The sequence below is a fragment of the Staurois parvus genome, unplaced genomic scaffold (assembly GCF_062004578.1).
Source record: "Staurois parvus isolate SC_StPar_1 unplaced genomic scaffold, SC_StPar_1.0 ptg000509l, whole genome shotgun sequence".
Classification (NCBI taxonomy): domain Eukaryota; kingdom Metazoa; phylum Chordata; class Amphibia; order Anura; family Ranidae; genus Staurois; species Staurois parvus.
Window position 1 is genome coordinate 531,868 of NW_028318305.1, and position 23,686 is coordinate 555,553.

At 43.1% G+C, this 23,686-nt stretch overlaps 1 protein-coding gene across 3 annotated transcripts in view; it reads left to right on the forward strand.

Moving 5' to 3' along the window:
* TBCE (tubulin folding cofactor E) overlaps positions 1-23,686 on the forward strand; it is a 505,807-nt gene that overhangs the window by 83,785 nt on the left and 398,336 nt on the right. For all 3 annotated transcript variants that reach the window (XM_089690000.1, XM_089690001.1, XM_089690002.1), the window contains exon 3: positions 10,066-10,150. In XM_089690000.1, the coding sequence (XP_089546126.1) occupies positions 10,066-10,150 (85 nt within the window). The remainder of the gene's footprint in view (positions 1-10,065; positions 10,151-23,686) is intronic.

Genomic DNA, 23,686 nt, shown 5'->3' on the forward strand with positions numbered 1-23,686 from the left:
GATCACGCAGGAGAATCGGCCACCTTTAATGGATGTACACTCACCAGAATGAACTTGGTAACAGGCATTTCAAGCATAGCACATCTTGAGGTAGGGGGCAGCTAAGAGGTTAAGGTGGACTATCTCATTTAGGGCATTGGACGAAAAGGAAGCCTTTGTCTTGAAGAAAACAGCTCAGAGCTCAGCAGATGAACCGCCTCCTCTCCACCTTCTCCACCTTCCCAGCTTCACTACTCCGCCACTGCTGCCATTCGTTGTGCGAGACACTCTCTGTCCTCCTCTCCTGGGTGGTCCAAGGTGATCCAGAGTGAGGGGTCACACTCCGTGGGATCCTGTCAGCTCTGGTCCTCACTGTGCCGTCTCCTTTCCTCCTCTACCCAGTCAGCATCTCCCAGAGCTCCTCTGCAGTGGTCACATGACCTCTCCCAGTGTTCACTGCTCCATTCTTCGCTGGCACCCGCCTCTACTCCACCCGATGACCGGATCCTCCTCTCCCTCCGGAGCCAACTCGGGGGCACCACACCAGACAAGGGCACAATCAGGATAAGGTAGGGTAGAGATTCCCCATGTAGCTCAGGTTTTCCTGTACATTATTCTTGGTGGTTCTCAGGAGCTCCTATGTTCATTCACCCTGATGCAGCCATGTTCAGGCCCCTCCCCATCCATTGCTGTACCCCAAACATTTAATCTTTTTTGCTCTTGCTTTTTCTGGCCGCTTTCTCTGTGCGTGCTGGAACTTTGCATACACACATCTTCCTCTGTTCTGTTGGTCAGTTGCTCTACAAATTTCCCCTGTAATAGTATCATTGGCCAGTCTCAATACAAATTGCCCCCTATAAAATTCATCTCTATAAAGTGGGCGTGCAAAAAAAAAAAAATACTTGAAGTGCTGGCTTGACAGCTGTCCACAGGTTTTAGATAAGACTGCATAGAAAGAAGGAATAGTGTGATAGAATCACCCTAATATACACCTAGTTGCTGGGTAAAAGTTAGAGTAGTTGATGAATATTGCTTTCTGTAAGTTGGGTTTTTTTGATACAGCTACAGGAAAAAAAGTTTTCCAGGTATGGTTACATGCATGCACAATTTTCCCTTATCTAATTTACAGGGATTTTTTGAAAAAAAATGAAATAGTCTAGTTCTGCTTTTATAGCCACTGGTCACCAAATGGTTCAATTAAAGCCCTCAGCAGGATAAAGATGACCTATTGGTTGACTGGAGGCAAGGTACTTTCAAGTAAGAGAAGAGCACTGATGTAATCACATAGGATTGGTAGGGGAGCGGTGGTCTCAGGTCATCATTGCAGCACTAAAATTGTGCCCCCCCCCTCCCCCAGAACAAGCATTCGTGAGAGACTTGGTTTGGGGATTTAAGTGAGTATTGCTAGCTTCATAAAGTAGGGAGAGTAAAAGACTGTCAGGATGGGTTAGAAGAAGTTAGAGGGAAGGAGTGGGGTGCGTGCAGAAACACAGCAACACAGAGTCCACCTATTTTTTCAGAAACAGATGTTCTCCTGTATAATTGTTTTTCCTAGAGAAAGTATAGAAGACATATTGGGGTTGATTTAATAAAGCTGGAGAGTGCAAAATCTGGTGTATGGTAGCTAAACAGCTTCTAACGTCAGATTTTTCTGTTAAGCTTAAAAAAAATTGGAATCGGGTAGATTTCTGTGCAGAGCTGCACAAGATTTTGCAAAATGAAGTAGCAATACCAACATTGAAATGTTGCAAATGTGTGTTGCAAACTGAATATGTGAAAAGGAAATCAAGACTGCAACAATTCAAAATAAATAACATGTTGCAAAAGAAAGTTTAAAACCAAATAGTATCATGCCTTTAGTTTTTTGCATTCTTCTGGATTAACTGTGGGTATAGGTTTGGGTTTTTCTTTGTTTTTTCTTATTTGAATGAGATGGTCTTTTTTACAACCTCAATATGTAACTGCTGTGTGTCTAAAATAATCTTGCAGCTTATGTCTGACACCGCTCACAGAGGGCTTAACACACTCTATGCTTAGCTAAACACAAGAGCAGTTTCTCTTAGCCTTAGAACACTTGTAAACTTGGCTTTTAACACCCAAAATCCCCAGTAGACTTCATAAATAACTAAAAATTCTTCCTGCGCCAAGTGAAAAACACTACTACAGGATCTATCCTGCTGCTGTGCAATGTGATGAACACAAAATGTGATAAATATAAATAAACAGCGCAAACATAGACCTCTATATCAAATCAATATATAAAGTGCAAACATATATAGAAAATTATATTAATAGTGAAAGTCCATCATGATAATAGACAACAAAAGTTCATAAATCTCAAAAAATTTGTGCAAAAAAGATCAAAAATTCTTCTAATACAAAGGAAACTTCCACCTTCCACCCGTGCAAACCAACATCAAATGCACTCACCAGATTTAGGTGAATGAAACGCCTTTTAGGAATTTTTATGGGATCCTAAACCCTCTTTCGTATCCACTCTATAGGAATCCTCACCTTCAGTATAGGCTCCACCATACAACCGGGGAGAGAAAATCTCAGATAGTGTGATATTGCAAAATACCGTTTTTAAATAAAATCAAGGATTAAGGCCACTCACATTTAAATCACTTTAAAAGGGCATATTTATTAGGACAAGCTTCTTCCAGATGGACAATGAATGTCAGACAACCTCCTCAGGAATCTCACATCACAGCTCCAGGATACAGCAGAAGCTCCACAGAGACCAAACATGCACAAATCCCAAAAGATGGCCGCTGGAACGCACCGCTCAGCGTGCGCTCCACTCACCGGAAGTGACGTCAGACGTACGGGGTAAAGACCGGAAATGCGTCAACACGTTTCGCCCCTCCCATCGGGCGTTCTCAAGACGTCCATTTCCTGTCTGAAGCTCCCTTAAATACCCAACAGGGACCCACCCCTCCGTTATAATTGGTCAAGACACGTCCCCAGGGTTATCAAAAACCACTCCTCCTGTTGTGTGACGTGAGAGTCCTTTACAAACGAGGCATATACCTACACAACTTAAAAACCTTTTTAAAATATTCCCATCACTACTTGATTTACTCCCAGCAACAAAATATATATTAATACATATCCTTAGTGGGACAAAAAATATAAATTAAAAATTGCCTACATATTACGACAAAACGTTCTTTATTAAATGAGTAATAAATGACATCCCTACTGAATAGTGATAAAAATAAAAATTAAAATTAAAATAAAATAAAAAAATAAAATAAAAATAAAAATAAAAAAATAAATAAAAATAAATAATAAATAATAAAAATAAAAATAAATTAAAATAAAAATGAAAATAAAAATAGATATAAATATAAATATGAAATTAAAATAAAATAAAAATAAATATAAAAATAAAATTAAAATAAAAATAAAAAATAAATAAAAAATAAATAAAATTGAAAAAAATTTTTTTTAATAAATACAAATAATCAAAAAAAAAAAAAAAACTATATGAAAAAACATAAAATATATGAAAAATCTATATAGTAGTGATAAGAAACACATAAAGAATTTTTATTTGAATATCTCTATAAAAATAACTATGCTATTACCAATTAGACAAAAAACAATTAATGTCTATGTCCGAGTTCAACCCCTTAGGGTATAAAGATCCCAATTGAAAGATCCATTTTGTTTCATTCTGTGAGATACCCTTCACCATATCTCCTCCCCTCCAAGGGGAAAAAATCCGATCAATCCCGCAGAATTTTAAACACGATGGATCCCTATTATGATACATTCTAAAATGGTAAGAAAGACTGTGATATTTGTATCCTTTTTTGATATTCCTAATATGTTCACCTAATCTCACTGACAATTTCCTGGATGTTCTATCTACGTATTGGAGGTGACATGAGCATTCCAACAAATACGTAACAAAGGAACTGTCACAAGATATGAAATTATTTATTTTATAAGAGGAACCCGTGGAGCAAGAATGAAACGAATCATATCTCCTCTTAGTGTCTCCTTTCATATTTCTACATGCCATACACCTATTACATTTATAAAACCCCACAGTATCCAGAAAAGTTGCCTTTTTCTTAGGAATATCTGGAATATTTTTTGCTAACTTCATTCTCAATGTGGGCGGTTTCTTATAAATAAATGAAGGTTTCCTAGGTAATAGATCATGGAGAACCTCATCCCTTTTAATAATCGACCAATGTTTCCTTATTATGTTCTCAATAACCTTATGTTGATTTGAATAACCCGTAATAAAAGCTATTTCACCTATTTTCTTTTTCTTCTTATTATTTGTTAGTAATTCATCTCTGTTTATCTTCTTCACCTGATCCATTGCACCTGTTAAAATTTTTTCTTCATAGCCTTTTTCTCTAAACCTTTCTAACAGAATATTTGCTTGCTCTTGAAATGTCTTATTATCATCACAATTCCGTTTTAGTCTTATCAATTGACTTTTAGGAATGGACCTCAACCAGTTCCTATGATGACAGCTGTGGATTGGGATGTAAGCATTCCTGTCCACTTCTTTAAAATATGTTTTTGTGTGAAGATAATCCCCCTGTCTATAGATGACTAAATCCAGAAAATCTATAGATTCCATACCGATATGATTTGTGAAAGTAATATTATAAGGATTACACCCCATTTCACGGATGTATTCCTCTAGATCACTCCTTGTTCCCTTCCAGATTATCACGATGTCATCTATAAACCTTCTAAAGAGTAATAATTTCTCATTCATCTTTTCAAATATAGCCTTATCTTCCCACATGCTCATAAAAAGATTGGCTACTGATGGAGCATACTTCGCTCCCATCGCAACTCCAGTATACTGCCTATAATAATTGTTAGAATGCCAAAAATAATTATTTGACATTGCTAAATCAAGACAATCTAGCAAGAAATCAATTTGATCACCTTTTAAACCCGATTTTTTTCTCCAATGCCCACCTCACTGCTCTTATAGCATCCTCATGTCTAATGTTGGTATATAATGCATTAACATCAACACTGGCCAAAACACAGTTCTCTTTAATCCTTATTTTTTTCAAAACTGAGATCAAATCACCACTATCCTTCAAATAAGATGGAAAACATGACACCAGGGGTTGCAGGAATTCATCCACATATTCCCCTAGTCTCGAAAACAGTGAGTCAATCCCATTGATGATGGGTCTTCCAGGTGGTTTTAATAAACTTTTATGAATCTTGGGTAGTTGGTATATAACAGGTGTAACAGGTGCTTTTGGTACCAAATATCTCGCTTCTTTTTTATTTAGAAAACCTTCTTTTTCACCTCTTTTCACTAATTTTATTAATTTATTTTTGTAGCTTTTTATAAGGTTACCCCTCTATTTCTCATAGGTACTTTCATCACCCACCAATCTATTCTGTTCTTCATAATAATCATTCCTATTCAACACCACCACCCCTCCCCCTTTATCCGCTGATCTTATTACAATATTATTATTTTTTTCTAATTGTTGGATTCCTCTGATTAAATCATGCTTCATCCTCTTATTTGGAACGGATAGTACCTCTAAATCATATTCTACCATCTTTTTGAATGCATCTATACAGCAATTATTTCCCACTTTTGGGTTGAACACAGACTTGTTCCTCAAATTAGTGTGCTTATAAACCCCTTCATTCCCATCATTACTCATTATTCCACCCTTATGAGAGTCAATAACATTCTGTTTGGAATTTTTACTCCAATACTTTTTTAAATTTAATTTTCTAATAAATCTATGAAGATCTATATACGTCTCCAATTTATTTAATTTTTTATCGGGTGCATACTTCAAACCTAATGCTAAGACCCTCAATTCTTTTAAAATATAATCACTTAAATTGAAAATTCCTTTATTTACATTGACCTTTTCCTTTTTCCTTTTACCTCCTCTACATCCCCTGTGTTTCTTCCTCCCCAATAAGGATCCTGATAGTTTGGGTCCTGGTAATTTTGATAATTTTGATAATTTGGAGGTGGTTTCCATCCACCCCTCCCCCCTCTGTTTGGCCCCCTCTCCCTCTCCAATTGTAAGCTCCCCTTTGGTTCCCCCCTCTCCATGGCGGTCCCACAAAGCCTCCTCTTGGAAAAACCTTTCCCTCATTTTGGTAATTATATGGGGATCCCATTAGAGGCAAATCTATTGTATGTGGGCACCCCATAGTTAGAAGATGGATTCTCATCAATATTCTTCCTGGGGGAAGAATTCTTTTGGACATTTTTAGAGAAAGCAGCTGTAGCTGTTTTAATCTTTAGTCCAGATGGTCCCAAATTAGAAACATGATCTTTAGTATCCCCCTCAACTGAAGAATTTCTAGAGTCATCAGTTCCCTTACTATTATCATCCTGCCACTTATAAACATTTTGGGATTTATAATCTTGTATATCTCTGCCATATTTCTTAATTTTCTTCTTTTTTGTGTCCTCATCTACTTTGTTTATATATTCTTGAGTTTGTTTTGCCTTTTCCTTAAAATCCATCGATTCATTAAAAGGGGCCATTTTCTCCTTTAGATTATAAATTTTTTCTTCCAAAATATTAAGTTTCCTTTTTCTTCTTTGTACAATTAATTCCATAAGTTTTTTCTCAACATGGTTGAAAAATGAAAACCACTCTTCATCCAACTCTTTACCCACAAGACCATCACTGGGAGCAACTTCCCATCTAAGCCTCCTTGGGGTAATCCCTTCTTTGATATATTTTTCAAGTGCCACTACATCCCACCACGCTCTCACCTGTTTGTCCAAAGAATTTTTTAATATTCTAAAATCCTTAGACAAATCAGTGTTCTCTATATTTTGTGAAAAGATATCTTCCACATTCACCCTTTTTTGAGAAACAAAACTGAATAAATCCATGGCTGCAAGATCAAATAAACAGGCGAACAATATATGTAAATATATAACCCCTGCAAACAAAAAACTAAAAATTCTTCCTGCGCCAAGTGAAAAACACTACTACAGGATCTATCCTGCTGCTGTGCAATGTGATGAACACAAAATGTGATAAATATAAATATAAATAAACAGCGCAAAATAAATAAATACACTATATTGCAAAAGGTATTGGAACCCCTGCCTTTACACGCACATGAACTTTAATGGCATCTCAGTCTTAGTCTGTAGGATTCAATATTGAGTTGGCCCACCCTTTGCAGCTATAACAGCTTCAACTCTTCTGGGAAGGCTGTCCACAAGGTTTAGGAGTGTGCCTATGGGAATGTTTGACCATTCTTCCGGAAGCGCATTTGTGAGATCAGGCACTGATGTCAGACGAGAGAGCCTGGCTTGCAGTCTCCGCTCAAATTCATCCCAAAGGTGTTCTGTTGGATTGAGGTCAGGACTCTGTGCAGGCCAGTCAAGTTCCTCCACCCCAAAATCGCTCATCCATGTCTCTATGGACTTTACTTTGTACACTGGTGCGCAGTCATGTTGGAACAGGTAGGGGCCATCCCCAAACTGTTCCCACGAAGTTGGGAACATGAAATTGTCCAAAATGTCTTGCTATGCTGATGCCTTCAGAATTCCGTTCACTGGAATTAAGGGACCAAGCCCAACCCCTGAAAGACAACGCCACCCCATATTCCCCCCCCACCAAACTTTACACTTGTTACAATGCAGTCAGGCAAGTACCGTTCTCCTGGCAACTACCAAACCCAGACACGTCCATCGGATTGCCAGACAGAGAAGCGTGATTGGTCACTCCAGAGAACCTGTCTCCACTGCTCTAAAGTCCAGTGTCGGCGTGCTTCACACCACTGTATCTGACATTCTGCATTGCACTTGGTGATGCAAGACTTGGATGCAGCTGCTCGGGGCTGAGTTACTGTTGTTCCCATTTGCTTCCACTTTTTAAAATACCACTAACAGTTGACCATGGAATATTTAGTAATAAGGAAATTTTACAGATGAAGTTATTGCACAGGAGGCAACCCATCATGGTACCACACTTGAATTCACTGAGCTCCTGAGAGCAACCCATTCTTTCACAAATGTTTGTAGAAGCAGTCTGCATGCCTAGGTGCTTGATTTTATACACCTGTGGCCATGGAGGTAATTGGAACACCTGCATTTAATGATTAGGAGGGGTGTCCAAATACTTTTGGCAATGTAGTGTATATACAGTTAGGTCCATATATATTTGGACACAATTTTCATACTCTGTATGCCACAAAAATAAATTAAAACGAAACAATCCAATTGAATTTGAAGTGTAGACTTTCAGCTTTAATTCAAGTGGTTAAACATAAATATCAAGTACAAATTTTAGGAACTGCAACCATTTTTATACACAGTCCCTGCATTTTCAGGGGCTCAAATGTAATTGAATAAATGGATGTAATCATAAATAAAATGTTCATTTTTAATATTTTGTTGAGAATCTTTTACTGGCAATGACGGCCTGAAGTCTGGAACCCATGGACATTACCAAAAACTGGGTTTCCTCCTTTATGCTTTGCAGCTGTCTTCAGTTGTTCTTTGTTAGTGTGTCTTTCTGCCTTTAGTTTTGCCTTCAGCAAATGAAATGCATGCTTAATTGGGTTGAGATCAGGTGATTGACTTGGCCATTGCAGAATGCCACTTCTTTTCCTTCAATAGCTCTGGCGTTTCCTTTAAGTGTGTTTTGGATCATTGTCCAGCTGTACTGTGAAGTGCTGTCCAATCAACTTAACTGCATTTGGCTGAATCTGGGCTGACATATCTCTAAACACTGCAGAATTCATCCGGCTGCTTCTGTCTTCTGTCACATCATCAATAAACATGAATGACCCAGTGCCACTGGAAGCCATGCATGCCCATAACATCACATTGCCTCCACCATGTTTTACAGATGACCCTGTGTGCTTTGGATCATGAGCTGTTCCAAGCCTTCTCCACATTTGTTTCTTCCTATCATTCTGGTACAGGTAAATCTTAGTTTCATCCGTCCAAAGAATTCTTTTCCAGAACTTTTCTAGCTTGTTTAGATGTTTTTTGGCAAAGTCTAATCTGGCTTTTCTATTCTTCAGGCTTATGAATGGTTTGCACCTTGTGGTGAACCCTCTGTATTTGCTCTTGTGAAGTCTTCTCTTGATTGTAGACTTTGACAATGATACGCCCACCTCCTGGAGATTGTCCTTCACTTGTCTGGATGTCGTGAATGGGTTTTTCTTTACCATAGAGAGGATCCTGCGGTCATCCATCACTGTTGTCTTCCATGGACGTCCATGCCTTTTTATGTTGCTGAGCTCACCAGTGTGTTCTTCTTACTCAAAATGTACCAAACTGTTGATTTGGCCACTCGTAATGTTGCTGCTATCTCTCTGGATTTGTTTTGTTTCTGAAGCCTTACAATGGCCTGTTTCACTTGCATGGACAGCTCGTTTGAACGCATGATGTAGGTTCACAGCAATAGATTCCAAATGCAAATACCACACTTAGAATCAACTCCAGACCTTTTACCTGCTTAATTGATGAAGAAATGAAGGAGTAGCCCACACCTGGCCATGAAACCGCTTTTGATTCAATTGTCCAATTACTTTTGGTCCGTTGAAAAAGGGGGTGGGGCTGGTTACTCTTAAGAGCTGTAATTCCTAAATTCCCTCAAATTAAACCTGAGAGTGTGCACTTTCAGCCTATAACAATTATATAACTATAGCATGAATATGTTTTGGTAAATACCTGAAAAAAAAAAAAAATTGTGCCTGTGTGCAAATATATATGGACCTATCTGTATAGTGTGTGTATGTACGTACACCACAAGATAGGGCAGATATTTTGTGGTTAGGGAGTAATTGTTTAGCCATAATGTAAAGATTTACAGGTATTGTGTACTAAGTTTCTTAGAAAAAGGGAAAATGTGACTGCATGAATGCCAAATTTTATGAATTTAGTAAGCTTTTTTACCAGGTAAAAAATGTAAATTTTTTGTAATCATTACACATGACAAATCTGTAAATGTTGAGGCACATGCAATAATGAGAGAAGTGTGGTTTCAATTTATTAATTTTGCTAATATTCTTATTTTGTATTTGAGTGAACATTCTTAAGTATTGTTATTCTTGATAAAGTTATGTTTTTTTTAGGACTTTGGCTAGGAATAGAGTGGGACAATCCCGTGAGAGGAAGACATGATGGCTCCCATGAAGAAAGAAGATATTTTACATGCAGGTAATATTTAAGAGACCGTAGCTGTGATTATGCAACGAAAACTGGAACTTAATATGAGTACCAATCTGATAATTTCCCATCATGACACTGATTTACTAGATTAATAGTAACATTACAAGTGAGCGATATGTATTAGAGGCAGGCAATGCCTAGCATATGCAGTTCTCAAAGGGCAAAAAAAAGGAATATAGTACTACATTTATGTAACAAAATATTACATTATTTTCAAATGTGTTTATCTCTGCTGTACAGCTTATTGCATCCCCGAGACACAGGCCATGTTCAAGAATTAGCAAAAGGGTTTAATCGGAAAATCCAATTCTCCCACTGGGGCTGGGTTTTACTTTGTTGAAAAGTAGTATGTGTCGCTACGATCTTCTATTGACTACAGAGGTCTCAGTTCCATCACTGTTAAGAATCGGTACCCTCTATTTCTGATTTTGGAGCCCTTTGATACTTGGGTGCTAGAATCTTTTCAAAATTGGATCTCAGAGGGGCTTATGTCTTCCTTGACCTCCGTCATAGTATACCTGAATGACATCTTTATCTGCTCCCCAGACTTTTCCTCCCATTGTCACCATATCGCAGATCACGGTTACAGTCGCAGATCACGGTTTACTCTTCAATCCAACCAAACTTCAGGTTGTTTCCGACTGGCTGCAGCCATCCATACTTAAAGTGGCACAACATTTTTTGGAGTTCACCTATAGTTATTGCCAGTCTATCCTTGACTATGCCAGCCTCGTGACTCCTATCATGGCCCTGACCCAAAAAGTTGCTGTCACAAGAATCAGGCCCCATGGAGTAATCAAAGCTTTCCACAGACCCAAGGGGGCCCTTTTTTTCACCTCTATTATCCAATATCCTGACATCACCTAGTCCTTTTCCTTGGAAATTAATTATTGCTCTGTTGGGTTGAGAGCTGTTCTTTGAGAAGTTTTCAAATTCAGATAGTAACTACACCATCAGGGACCTGGAGCTTTTGGCTATCAAACTTGCCCTGCAAAAATTGAGACATCTGTAATGTACATTGCATCACCATCTACACTGGTCACAAAAATATTCAGTATATGAAATCATCCGGACACCTGAATCCCTTATAGACGCAGGCCCTTTTCTTTGCTCAATTTATTTTCAAGTTCACCTTTCGACTTGGTGCCTTGTTCAGGTCTCTTGATATTGCTGATTAAGAGAATCACATTAGCCATGTCCCTGTTATTCCTCCTCGTAAAATTTAAGCCACCATTCGTTCTCAGCACTCCACCTGGGAGGATGTTTGCAGTGTCTAACCTGCAGCCCAAACTGCTCACATGACTCTGTGTTTTCTGGACATCTGGGTGTACAGCATACTAGTGATATTTTTTAGAATTACTACTGGTGGCCCCATATTTGTAAGTACTTCAAAGAGTATATTCAGGCATGCACTTTTTGTGTTTAATACAAGTCTACAAATTCTGCCCCAGCTTCCCTCCTTCAACCCCTGCAAATCCCAGCTGAACCTTGGCACTGTATTTACATGAAATTTCTTCACAACCTTCCTTCCTCAGCTGGCTCCACCCCTATCTGGGTAGTAGTGGACAGGTTTTCCAAAATGTGTTGCCTAACTCCACTCCCTGAACCCTGGCCTCCACCCTTTTGTCTCCATGGAATGCCCTCGCACATTGTCTTGGACAGAGGCATTCAATTTATGAACCTCTTTTGGAGCGCTCTGGCTAGCTGCTTTGCAATCAAACTGGACTGTTGTTCTGCCTTTCATCCTCAGTCTAATGGGCAGACTGAAATGGTCAATCAAAACATTGAATGATACCTTTGCACCTTCATATCTGTCCATCCGGACAATTGAGTCAACATCTCATCCTGGGCTTAGTTTGCTCTATACAGCTAGTTCCCTTTCATAACTGTGCTTGGCTGTCATCCTTTTATATCATTTCCTGTTCCCATTTTGTTCTTTACTTTAAGCAGCAGTGCAAAGCTGTGAACCTTCAACTCCATCTGTGCAGAGGTTTTCAAGAACTTACATCAGGCAGTCTTGAAGTAAAAAAAACAAAAAAAAAACAAACTGCTTTGGATTGTCAATTGATTCTCAAACATCTACTCTTTCACAGGGTCTGGCTTTCAACCAGTCAAATCCTACTTCATGAACCCTCAACAATATTCGCCCTGCAGTTCATCAAACCCTTTATAGTCCTTAGACAACTTGATGCAGTAGGCTACAAACTCCATTTGACCTGTCATTTTCCCTTCTGAGACCACTTGTCATCAATAGATTTTCTAGTTCCGGTCATCGCCCTTCTCCAAAGATCTCCCCTATCAGTACAATGTTAAGCAGATCTGGGGTGGAGAATCTTTGCAAGCGGGATGGTACTATCGCATATCTCCCATTTCTGCGATCTTGGATTTGCCCTTTCTTTTAGCCTGCAGCACTTTTGGGAGTCTTGGCCAATGTGAGGCCAGTGACATCATCGCCAAGCGCCTCTTCAAAGGGCTGAGCCTTTTTAAAAGAGCTTGTGTCTGGTGCCCAAGCAACCTTCCAGATTGCATCCTTTACTCTTCCTTTAATTCTCACCTGTCTGGTGCCTGCCCTAAACTTTAGCCTGTTTAGCAGATCTTTTTCTTCTTTTGGTTCCTGTGTGTGCCTGAGGTGCCTAAGCCTGTTTGCCTTTTCTTCTGGTGGGTTAGTCTCCACATATTAGAGCAGGCTTGAAAATTTGTCACTAGTCATGTGGTCAAGATGAAGCAGATGCTTTTAATGTATGGAAATGGGTTGAACTCTTGCTGAGAAGAATGATAAAAATATGGAGTAAGGCATGAACCAGCGCTGATGTGAACGGGTGCATGTAGCTCTTCTTGCGCTCTGGCATCCCGTCTTTCCTCTGGTGGTGTCCTGAGCCCAACACCCTTACAAGCCAGCCTGTAAAACAACCAATTTGACCTGTCTAACAATTCACCTTAAAAACAGGGTTTCACATTTGCAGATATATGCATAAGCATATAAATAGTTGGGACCACAGTATACAGTGGAGCCTTCATGTGTGCACTACGGCTTATGCATATGTTTGCAAATAAAATCTTTTGTTTTTAACATGATTCCCAATGCCCTCCACATTTCCTTTCTGAGACCACTTGTCAAATAGATTTTCTTGTTCCTGTCATCACCCTTCTCTGAAGATCTCCATTACAGGTCAGTGTGAAGTTAAGCAGATCTCGGGTGCGGAGTAATCATAAGCGGGGATGGTACTGTTGTATATCTCCCCTGTTTCTGCGATGTTGGACTTCCCTGCTGTAGCCTGCAACACTTCTTCTTTGCCTATGTTGCAACCTCATTTGGTTTTACAGGCTGGCAAGTGTGCTGGGAAATCTTTTGTTTGTGATGTGTGTTGCCCTTCCATGTGCACCTTACTGAAAGGGCTCTTTCTGGGTTGGGGTTGTGGTCACTTTTTTGTACAGTTGGTTTAATTGGGTGCTGGGATGCACTGGATGCCTTCAGCTGCCATTGGGCCCTTGCTGATGGTCACGTGCATCCCTGTGCCTTTAAAGAAGGGTGAGCTCCCTCTAGGCACCTGTCATTATTCTAGAGTTGGGACAGCAGTGTACAGAGGAGCCTTGATGTGGGCACTGTGGCTTACACATATTTGTGCAAATGTGTACAAATAAAACCCTTTGTTTTTAATGGGAATTGTTTGGGTCAATCTGGTTGTTTTGTAGGCTGGCTGGTACTTACCATCACAAACAAAAGGTTTCCCAACACACTTGTTTTGGGAAACCTTTTGTTTGTGATGTGTGTTGCCCTTTCATGTACACCTTACTGCAAGGGCTGGTTCTGGGTTGGGGTGGTCATTACTTTCTTTATACAGTTGGTGTCCTGAGCTGGTGAGTGGGATTCCTTCCAGGCCTGTGCAGCCGAGTCTCCCAAGGTGGGAGAATGAGAGCTCAGCTGCACTTGGAGGCTGATTGTGCAGAGAGCAGAGAACTGTAAGTTGAAGCAGGTGTGGGAGGGTAGAAGCAGCTCGCTTCCTGCTCTCCTGTGGACGTATTAGAGCTGATGGTTGGGCAATATAAAGATTAGAACTTCTGAGCTCAGAAGGGCTTTGCTGCTGCGAAGGACTGATAATGTCCTATATTTGGCCAATATTACAAGCAAAAAGGGAGAGGCTGTGGCAGCTTAAGATGTTGCCGGTTCTCTCCCACAGCGTGGGGTTAAGAACCGGAGTAATGAAGCAGCAGTGAAGTTAAGGTGGTTTGCCCATACTGCAGCACAGGGTGCAACAGGCTCACAGCACCAAGCTAAGTTATCTTTAATCCTCAATCGTTTTCCATTTAAAAGGACCCAGCCAGCTCAGTGGATCACCTAAAATGGGTTCAATGCCTAGGACACCAGCAACAGTGAAAACTCATGACCTTTCTGCTATTTCTGACATATCATCAGTGGAGGTGTTATCTTTGAGAAAGGAACTGTCTGCCATTATTACTTACAAATTCTGTGTCTGAGATGTTTGAGCAGTTAAAGAGCATTAAACAGGACTTTTCATTTTTGAAATATAAACTTCAAAAGTGTGCAAATGCACAACTGTATTAGAAGGCAGAGTAAGTGGGGTAGAAGATGATATAACTCTTATGAAGTAAGATATTTAAATCATTAAGTGGAAAGTTGCTGCACAAGATTCTACGTTGCTGGATTTCGAAAATTGTCCGCAGAGAAATAATATTCATATTGTTGGCCTCCCTAAACATAGTGAAGGCAATAATATTGCAGATTTTATGCAGAAATGGCGTTTTGGTACTTTTAAAAAAAGATGCATTTCCCCCTTTTATTTGACATAGAAAGGGTCCACTGGGTGCCCCTTAGATTTTTGCCACCAGGGGGGCTACCTAGATCGGTACTTGTGAAGCTCCTTCATTACAAGAACAGAGACACTATCTTGTGGAGGGCCAGGGAGGTGAAGGACTTTGCATATAATGTCAAGATATAATTTTTTCCAGACTTTTCCACAAAAGAAGAGTGCTAAATTTATTGATATGAAGCGATGATTGCAGCAGTTAAGTGTATCATGTGCTATGATATACCCCATGAAACTGTGGATTGTGGCTAATGGTGCAGCTCTTTTTTGATACACCTGCTGCAGGTGCTACTTGGTTAAAATGATATGAGCTAAGGATGCACTGATACATCAACCTCCGAAAATTGTCAGCCAAAGATAGGGTTATCACCATTTTGCCGAAAGAAAAAAAAAAGGTGCCGATAATGTCCCATAGACTTCAGTGCAAATTTGCATCCTATTGACTTCATTGCAAAAATTCCCCCTAGTGACTTCAATGTAAAGCCACGTCCCATAGACTTCCATACTAAACCGTGTCCCATAGACTTCTACGCAAAAATGCCAGCCATATAAAATTATTTCCTTTTTAAATTATCTGCATCGGTTCTCTGCCAAATGCATCCTGAATTTTTGGTGTTGGCACCCGAATATGAATATTATTATTATTATATAGCGCCGACCGTTTGCTCAGCGCTTTACATTATGGAGGGAGACAGTTCAGTAACAATACAGTTCAATGCAAGAGGGATTAGAGGGCCCTGCTCCTTGAAGCTTACAATCTAGGAGGGAGGGGATAGTGGTACAAGAGGTAATTAGCTGTGGGGGATGGAGTGGTAGGAAGAGTAGAGGATTCCAGTATTAGCTGGGGTCGGGGTAGGCTTCCCTGAAGAGATGAGGTTTCAGAGTGCGCCTAAAAGTGAGCAGAGTAGGCGATAGCCTGATAGATTGGGGTAGGGAGTTCCAGAGGATGGGTGAAGCCCTTGAGAAATCCTGGAGACTGGCATGGGAGGAGGAGACAAGGGAGCTAGAGAGTAGGAGCAAGGAGCGGAGAGTACGGTTTGGGTGGTATTTAGAGACAAGGTCGGTGATGTAATTAGGGGCAGTGTTATGAACGGCTTTATACTTCAGTGTTAGTGTTTTGAATTTTATCTGTTGGGCAATTGGGAGCCAGTGGAGGGATTGGCAGAGAGGGGTGGCAGATACAGAGTGGTTAGTAAGATGAATGAGTCTGGCAGCAGCATTCATGATGGACTGGAGTGGGGATAGCCTGCGATGAGGTAGGCCAGTGAAGAGGGAGTTACAGCAGTCAAGGCGTGATATAATAAGGGAGTGAATGAGTTTCTTAGTGGTTTCCGAGGTTAGGAACGGTTGTATCTTGGAGATGTTGCGGAGGTGAAGTCTACATGAGTTTGTCAGTGATTGGACCTGAGGCTGAAAGAACAGATTGGAGTCTAGGATTACACCTAGAACCCTAGCGTGAGGGGTGGGACTGATGATGGTGTTGTTGATCTTGATGGAGAAGTCTAGGGGGGTGGGCAGGGGCTGGGGGGAATACTAGGAGCTCCGTTTTGGAAAGGTTGAGTTTGAGGAAGTGGAGTGACATCCAGTCCGAAATGTCACTTAGTAGGCTGGTGATGCGATTGGAGACTGAGGGGGTGAGATGAGGGGTAGAAAGATAGATTTGTGTGTCGTTGGCATAGAGATGGTGGTTGAAGCCGTGGGAGTTTATCAATTGGCCAAAGGAGGGGGTGTAGATGGAGAAGAGGAGGGGTCTGAGGACAGAACCTTGAGGGACCCCAACAGAGAGAGGGAGTGAAGGGGAGGTAGCAGCATTATAGGTAACACTGAAGGAGCGCTGCGATAGGAGGAGAACCAGGAGCGAAGTGTATGTGTGTGTGTGTGTGTATGTGTGTATATATATATATATATATATATATATATATTAATAATTATTATCGTGGACACAAATTATCTCTTTTCATAGAGCAGTAGAAAAAAGGAGCTACAAGATAGGTGGTGTAGTGTTTAGTTGCAATGCGTGTTTTTGCAAGGACACACAAAAATTGTAAGATTTTGGTTTATACACAAAAGATAGGTTGGGTTCACTTCAAATGCCCCTTGCATCAGTCCTGTGTGGAATTTTTAAGGGAGGGGGGGAGAAACAAGTGGTTAATTGTAGATACACCTTTTTTTAATGGGTGTAACGCTTTTCTTGTATGAAGTTGGGCACATATTTTGTGTGGTAATACAACAAAGAGAATTTATAGCTATAAGGCACTTTAGGTACTTTAATATAGAGATTGGGGAGGCAGGTCCCTATCATTTATATTTATAGCTCTTACTCCACTGATATTTTATGGACTTTATATATTCTCACTTTTATGCTGAGCTTTACTGTTTCACATTTATTGAATGTTTTATTGAACATTTTTTTATATTTGATTTTTATATGCTGCACTTGACTGTTCCACTGATCATTTTTTTTTCATTTTCGCTATATGTCAGATTGACTTTGCATTTTATTTTCACTATAATATCATTGACTAATTTTAGCGCTTCACTTTCTATATATTTATTTATATATTTATCCATAAGGAGTTGTTACCTATACCTTGGTGTTAGCTGCTTTATAGTTCCAGCGCTTGCCTATGCTTGATATTTCTACTTGTGTATATGTTTCTGCGTTATGTAAGACTATTTAGTTTTTTACATTTTAGAATGGGGTGCCTCAAGATTGTGCATAATTTTAAAGGGTGCCTTGACTGAAAAAAGGTTGAGAAGCACAGGCCTATGTCAGTCCCCACAGTGGTATGGCTAGTGCAGCAGCAATGCTGGAGATGTTTTATGGTCTGTGCTGGGTGGCTTTGTTCGCAGACGTCGGATCAGGGGGCATGGTCCCTGTACCCAGAGGTATTCCAACAGCTCTGTCTTCACTGAGGAATGTCAGAGGTGGATCTTCCAGTGTCCTGCCTCCACGGGGAAGTTCCGTGGTTTGTGGTGAGTATGAGGGATTCTCTGGTGGATGAGGCAGATGCGCTGGTGGCACCGTGGGATCAGTGCCATCTCCTTTAGGCTTTTCCTCCTCTTAAGCTGATTACTCGTCTACTACACAGGATAGAGACCACAGGAATTCCGGTCATTCAGGTGACTGCAGACAGGCCCCATCGTCAGTGGTACGCCGATGTGGTGTGGCTCTCCCTGGTGGTACCTTCTGTCTCAGGGTACAGTCTTCCTCCTACCTTACTGTCTGTCTTTGCTGGCTGGTTATTGACAGGTTCTAAGAGGCAAGGGATTGTCTGGCTCAGTGATTCAGATGGTCCTGGTAAATCTTCCTCTTGGAAGAGATGTTTTATCGCATCTGGAGAGCTTATATCTTGTTGGTGGGAGGCTCTTAGAGTTTCTCCTACTTCTTGGTGGCTTGGTGCCAGCCCTTCTTCAACAGACATTGCTTGCCTTGAGTGATATCAATTGTTAGGTCTGCCCTTGCTGTTTTCTTTCATCGTCCCTTGGCCACGCACTCCCTGATTTGCACCTTTTTCCATGGAGTTCACTATGTAACATTCACTGTGCATTCTCCATTGCCACAAGGGGGACTTTGGTGTTACTGGTTCATCAGGAGCCTCCTTTTGATAGCATTTGGGATATTCCCATGCTTACTCTCTCAGAAAGTTAGCTTTTTGATGGCTATCTCTTCTGCTTGGCAGTTGTCCACCTTATTAGCCTTGTCCAGTAACTCTCCCTTCATGTTTTTCGCACAGGGTTAAGGTGTTCTTGGTCAGTCTTCTTCTTTCCTTCCAACAGGGTGTCAATTTTTGTCCTCCGCCTTTGCAGCCTGAGGAGTTGGCTTGCACTCCTTGTGTCAGGGAGCATGGAGCCAGACACACAAGGAGGTGCATTTAAAGGTAGGTTTATTAATCTAAAAATAAGACAAGAGTCTATGCAAGTCCAACAGCGGAAATCGTAGCCAAAGCTGGGGTCAAGAGCCAGGAGGAATCGTCACCAGAGCCGGGATCAGGAGCCAGGAAGAATGGTCGCCAGAGCCGGGGTCAGAAGCCAGGAGGAGTCTTAGCCAAAGCCGAGTCGGTATCCAGGAAAGCAATGATTAGCTAAACAGGTGCTTGCTGTTGTGCAACAGACAGGACACAAATGCAATGGACAGCCACAAACAACAGACTTATATGTGATAAGCCGCCACCTCCTGGGGGAGGAGCTGCAGAGGGCTGAAAGCATAAAGGATGCCACAGTGCTTTGCAGACACCTAAGATGGATGCCAGCACATGGAGCAGCACAAGGTCTGAGGAAAGGTAGGACCTCGACAGTACCTCCTCAAGGGCCCCTCCCCCTCCGCGGCTCAACATAAGGCTTCTGTGGAAAGCGGGCGTGAAAAGCGCAGAGGAGGGCAGGATCATGAACATCCGCGGAAGGAACCCAGGAACGCTCCTTGGGACCATAACCACGCCAATGGACCAGGAACTGCACCTGACCACGGACCAACCGAGAGTCCAGGATGCGGCTCACCTCATACGATTACAGACCAGAGGCTTCAACAGGGATACGTGGAAGAGATTGGGGATACGCATCCCAGGAGGAAGAGCAAGGGCATAGGCAACCGGGTTCACCCTGCGGAGGATGCGGAAAGGACCAACAAAACAGTTTCGGTGCGGGCACCCGAAGATTGAGGTTACGAGTGGACAACCACACCCGATCTCCGACCTGATATGAAGGAGCGGGCAACTGTCTACGATCAGCCTGGAGCTTCTGGCGCTGAGCAGAGTCCTTCAAGGACCTCTGGATCTGCCCCCACGAGGAACGCAGGGCAGCAAGATGGTTATCCACAGCCGGAATGTCCTGTGGCGAGAACAACTCAGGCAATACAGCGGGTTGGAACCCATAGTTGGCCATGAAGGGAGACATCTCGGAGGAGGAGTTGACAGCCGAGTTCCTAGCAAACTCTGCCCATGGCAGGAGATCGACACAATTGTATTGATAGCCAGAGATATAGCAGCGAAGGAATTGTTCCAGGGCCTGGTTGGAACGCTCCGCAGCCCCATTGGACTGCGGGTGGTAGGCCGAAGAAAAGGAGAGCTTTATACCCAACTGGGAGCAGAAGGCGTGCCAGAACCTGGACACAAACTGGCTCCCACGGTCCGAGACAATCACCTTAGGTAACCCATGGTAGCGAAAGATCTCCCTGGTGAAAACCGTAGCCAGTTCTTGCGCAGTCAGCAATTTCTTGAACGGAACACAATGGCACATCTTGGAGAAACGATCAATGACCATAAGAATGACCGTATAGCCTCGAGACGCAGGGAGGTCTACAATAAAATCCATGCCCAGGTGTGACCAGGGACGCTCCCCATTGGGAATGGGTTGCAGAAGGCCCAATGGAAGATGCAGAGGAGTTTTATTCTGGGCACAGACAGAACATGCCGCTACATATGAGGCGATGTCCGAATAAATGAGAAACGACCCAGAACAACTGGTTCTACCCTGGATGACCGGCAGTCTTGGCATTATGGTAGGTATGCAGCAAGCAGATGCGCAATCCTTCAGGTACGAAACATCTACCAGCTGGTCTCTCAGAGGGAGCATCAGTTTGAGCTGCCAAAATCTGCTCCCCAAGGGGAGAATTCAGACTGGAACGAATGGCAGCCAGGATCTGATCTGGAAGTATGACCGAGGTCGGCTCAGAGTCCTCCCTGGACAGCTCAGAGTATTGCCACGACAAGGCATCAGCCCTGACATTCTTAGAGCCAGGCAAATAGGAGACCACATAGTTAGAACGCGACAAGAACAGAGCCCATCTGGCCTGACTGGGCGTCAACCTCTTAGCTTCCGAGAGATACGTCAGGTTCTTGTGGTCAGTGAGAATGAGAACCGGAACTGCAGAACCCTTGAGCAGGTGCCTCCATTCCTTGAGAGCCTGAATAATGGCCAACAACTCCCTGTCTCCAATCTGGTAGTTGCATTCTGCGGAGGAAAGCTTCCTGGAGTAGAACCCACAGGGAAGTAGGGGTCCATCGGGCAACTGATGCTGAGACAGGAGGGCGCTTACTCCCGTCTCAGATGCATCAACCTCAAGGACAAAAGGCAACCCAGGATTGGGATGAGACAGTATCGGAGCCGAAGCGAAGGGGGATTTCAGAGCTAAGATGGCCTCGGATGACCACTCGTGGGGATTACTGCCTTTCTTGGTCAGATCTGAGAGAGGCTTGGCCAGCGTGGAGAAGTTCCTGATAAACTTCCAATAATAGTTGGTGAATCCCAAAAAGTGCTGAATGGACCAAAGACCACTGGGACGAGGCCACAGCAGAACCGCCGAAACCTTCTGAGGGTCCATGGAAAATCCCACAGCGGAAATGATGTAGCCCAAAAAGGCGACCTGGGATCGGTGAAATTCACATTTCTCAAGCTTACAGAAAAGCTCGTTCTCACGTAATCGTTGCAGCACTCACTTAACATCCTGGACATGAGACTCCATGGACGCAGAGTAAACCAGAATGTCGTCCAAGTAAACCACCACGCACTGCTGCAACAAGTCACGAAAGGCATCATTAATGAACTCCTGAAAGACCGCGGGCGCGTTACACAACCCGAAGGGCATAACCAGGGATTCATAGTGGCCGGTTCTGGTGTTGAACGCGGTCTTCCACTCGTCGCCCTCCTTGATCCGTACGAGGTTGTACGCAGCCCTAAGGTCGAATTTAGTAAAGATCGTTGCTCCCTTGAGGCGGTCGAACAACTCGGTTATCAACGGAATTGGATAAGCATTCTTAATTGTGATTCGATTGAGACCCCTAAAATCAATGCAAGGCCTCAATTCACCGCCCTTCTTTTTCACGAAGAAAAAGCCAGCTCCTGCTGGAGAAGTAGACTTGCGAATGTGCCCCCGGGAAAGCGCATCCGCAACGTACTCCTCCATGGCCTGATTCTCCGCAACCGAAAGAGGATACACCCTGCCATGCGGAGGAGTGGCACCGGGTTGTAAGGTTATGGCACAATCGTATGGACGATGAGGAGGCAGAGCACTGGCGCGCACCTTGTCAAACACGTCCAGGTACTCTCCATAGTCAGTGGGCAACACAGAGTCCGAGGAGGCACACAACACCTTAACAGGTCCACGGATGCAACTAGCCCCACTCTGTGGAGACCACGAGAGAATCTCGGCCGACCGCCAATCAAAGGTCGGATTGTGCTTCTGAAGCCAGGGATATCCCAAAACCATGGAGTAGTGCGGGGAAGAAATTACCTGGAAACAGGCCAACTCCCTGTGAACAGCCCCAATAGCTACTTCTACCGGCAGGGTCTCGTGGGTAACCTGCGGCGGTTGCAGGGGCCTGCCATCTATCGCCTCGAGGACCAATGGAGTAACTCGAGCCTGCAGAGGAATGGAGTACTGGGCAGCAAACGAACTGTCCATAAACAACCCGCCAGCACCAGAGTCTACCAACGCCTGGGCCGTCACCGAGCCTTCCGCCCAAGAGCGGACAATGGTGATTAGCGGTTTCTCTTTGCGGGAAACCGGGGACAAGGAAACTCCACCCAAGATCTGCCCCCGACAGGATCTCAGGTGCAAGCGTTTCCCGGACGGACCGGACAGGACTGCTGCAAATGCCCACTGAGACCACAGTACAGGCAGCGACCCTCCCGACGCCGAGAGGCCCGCTCCCCCTCGGAAAGGCGAGCAAACCCCAGCTGCATGGGCTCACCGCCAGACAAGCCATCCCCAGGAGGCGTAGGAGGAGAGGGAGGAACGGGTGGGGCAGAAAACGTAGGCGCCAATCAGTTAGGAGGCCTCTGCAGATGCTCCTTAAGTGAAGGCCTCTCCCTGAGCCTGGTGTCAATCAGAATTAGGAAGGAAATGAGTGCTTCGAGCTCCACAGGTAGTTCTTTGGCTGCAATCTCGTCCTTCAACGCCTCTGAGAGACCACGAGAGAAAGCAGCCACCAGAGCCTCATTGTTCCAACCCGCCTCTGCTGCCAGGGTACCAAATTCTATGGCGTACTTGGCAACGGTTCATGAACCCTGATGCATGGACATGTGCAACTTAGCAGCAGAGGTGGAGCGAGCAGGCACATCAAATACCGTACGGAAGGAGGCAACAAAACCGGCAAACTCGTGAATCACAGGGTTATTGTTCTCCCATAAGGGATTTGCCAAGGCCTTGTCCGAGATCAGCGAGATTAGGAAGCCCACCTTTGACCTCTCAGTAGGAAAAGCGTGGGGTATCAATTCAAAATATATGCCCACTTGGTTAAGGAAACCCTGACACTAACTCGGTTCACCCCCAAAGCGCTGTGGAAGGGGGGCTGAACCAGTCATACCTCTGGGCACCGCAGGTGCGGCAGCAGATGCGGAGGTAGGCGCAACAACCGGAGCGACCACAGGAGTGACAACCGGCCTAATAGCACCAGGAGCAAGGTGCGATGTGCGTGCAAGCAACGTCTGCAAAGTTCTGAGCGAACTGAGCCAACAAGAGATCCTTCTGATAAAGACTGGCAACCAACATAGGGAGCGGGGGTTTACCTGCACCGTCAGGATTCATGGCATTCGTGTAGTGTCAGGGAGCGAGGAGCCAGACACACAAGGAGGTGCAATTAAGGTAGGTTTATTACTATAAAAATAAGACACGAGTCTGTGCAAGTCCAACAGCGGAAATCGTAGCCAAAGCCGGGGTCAAGAACCAGGAAGAATCGTCGCCAGAGCCGGGATCAGGAGC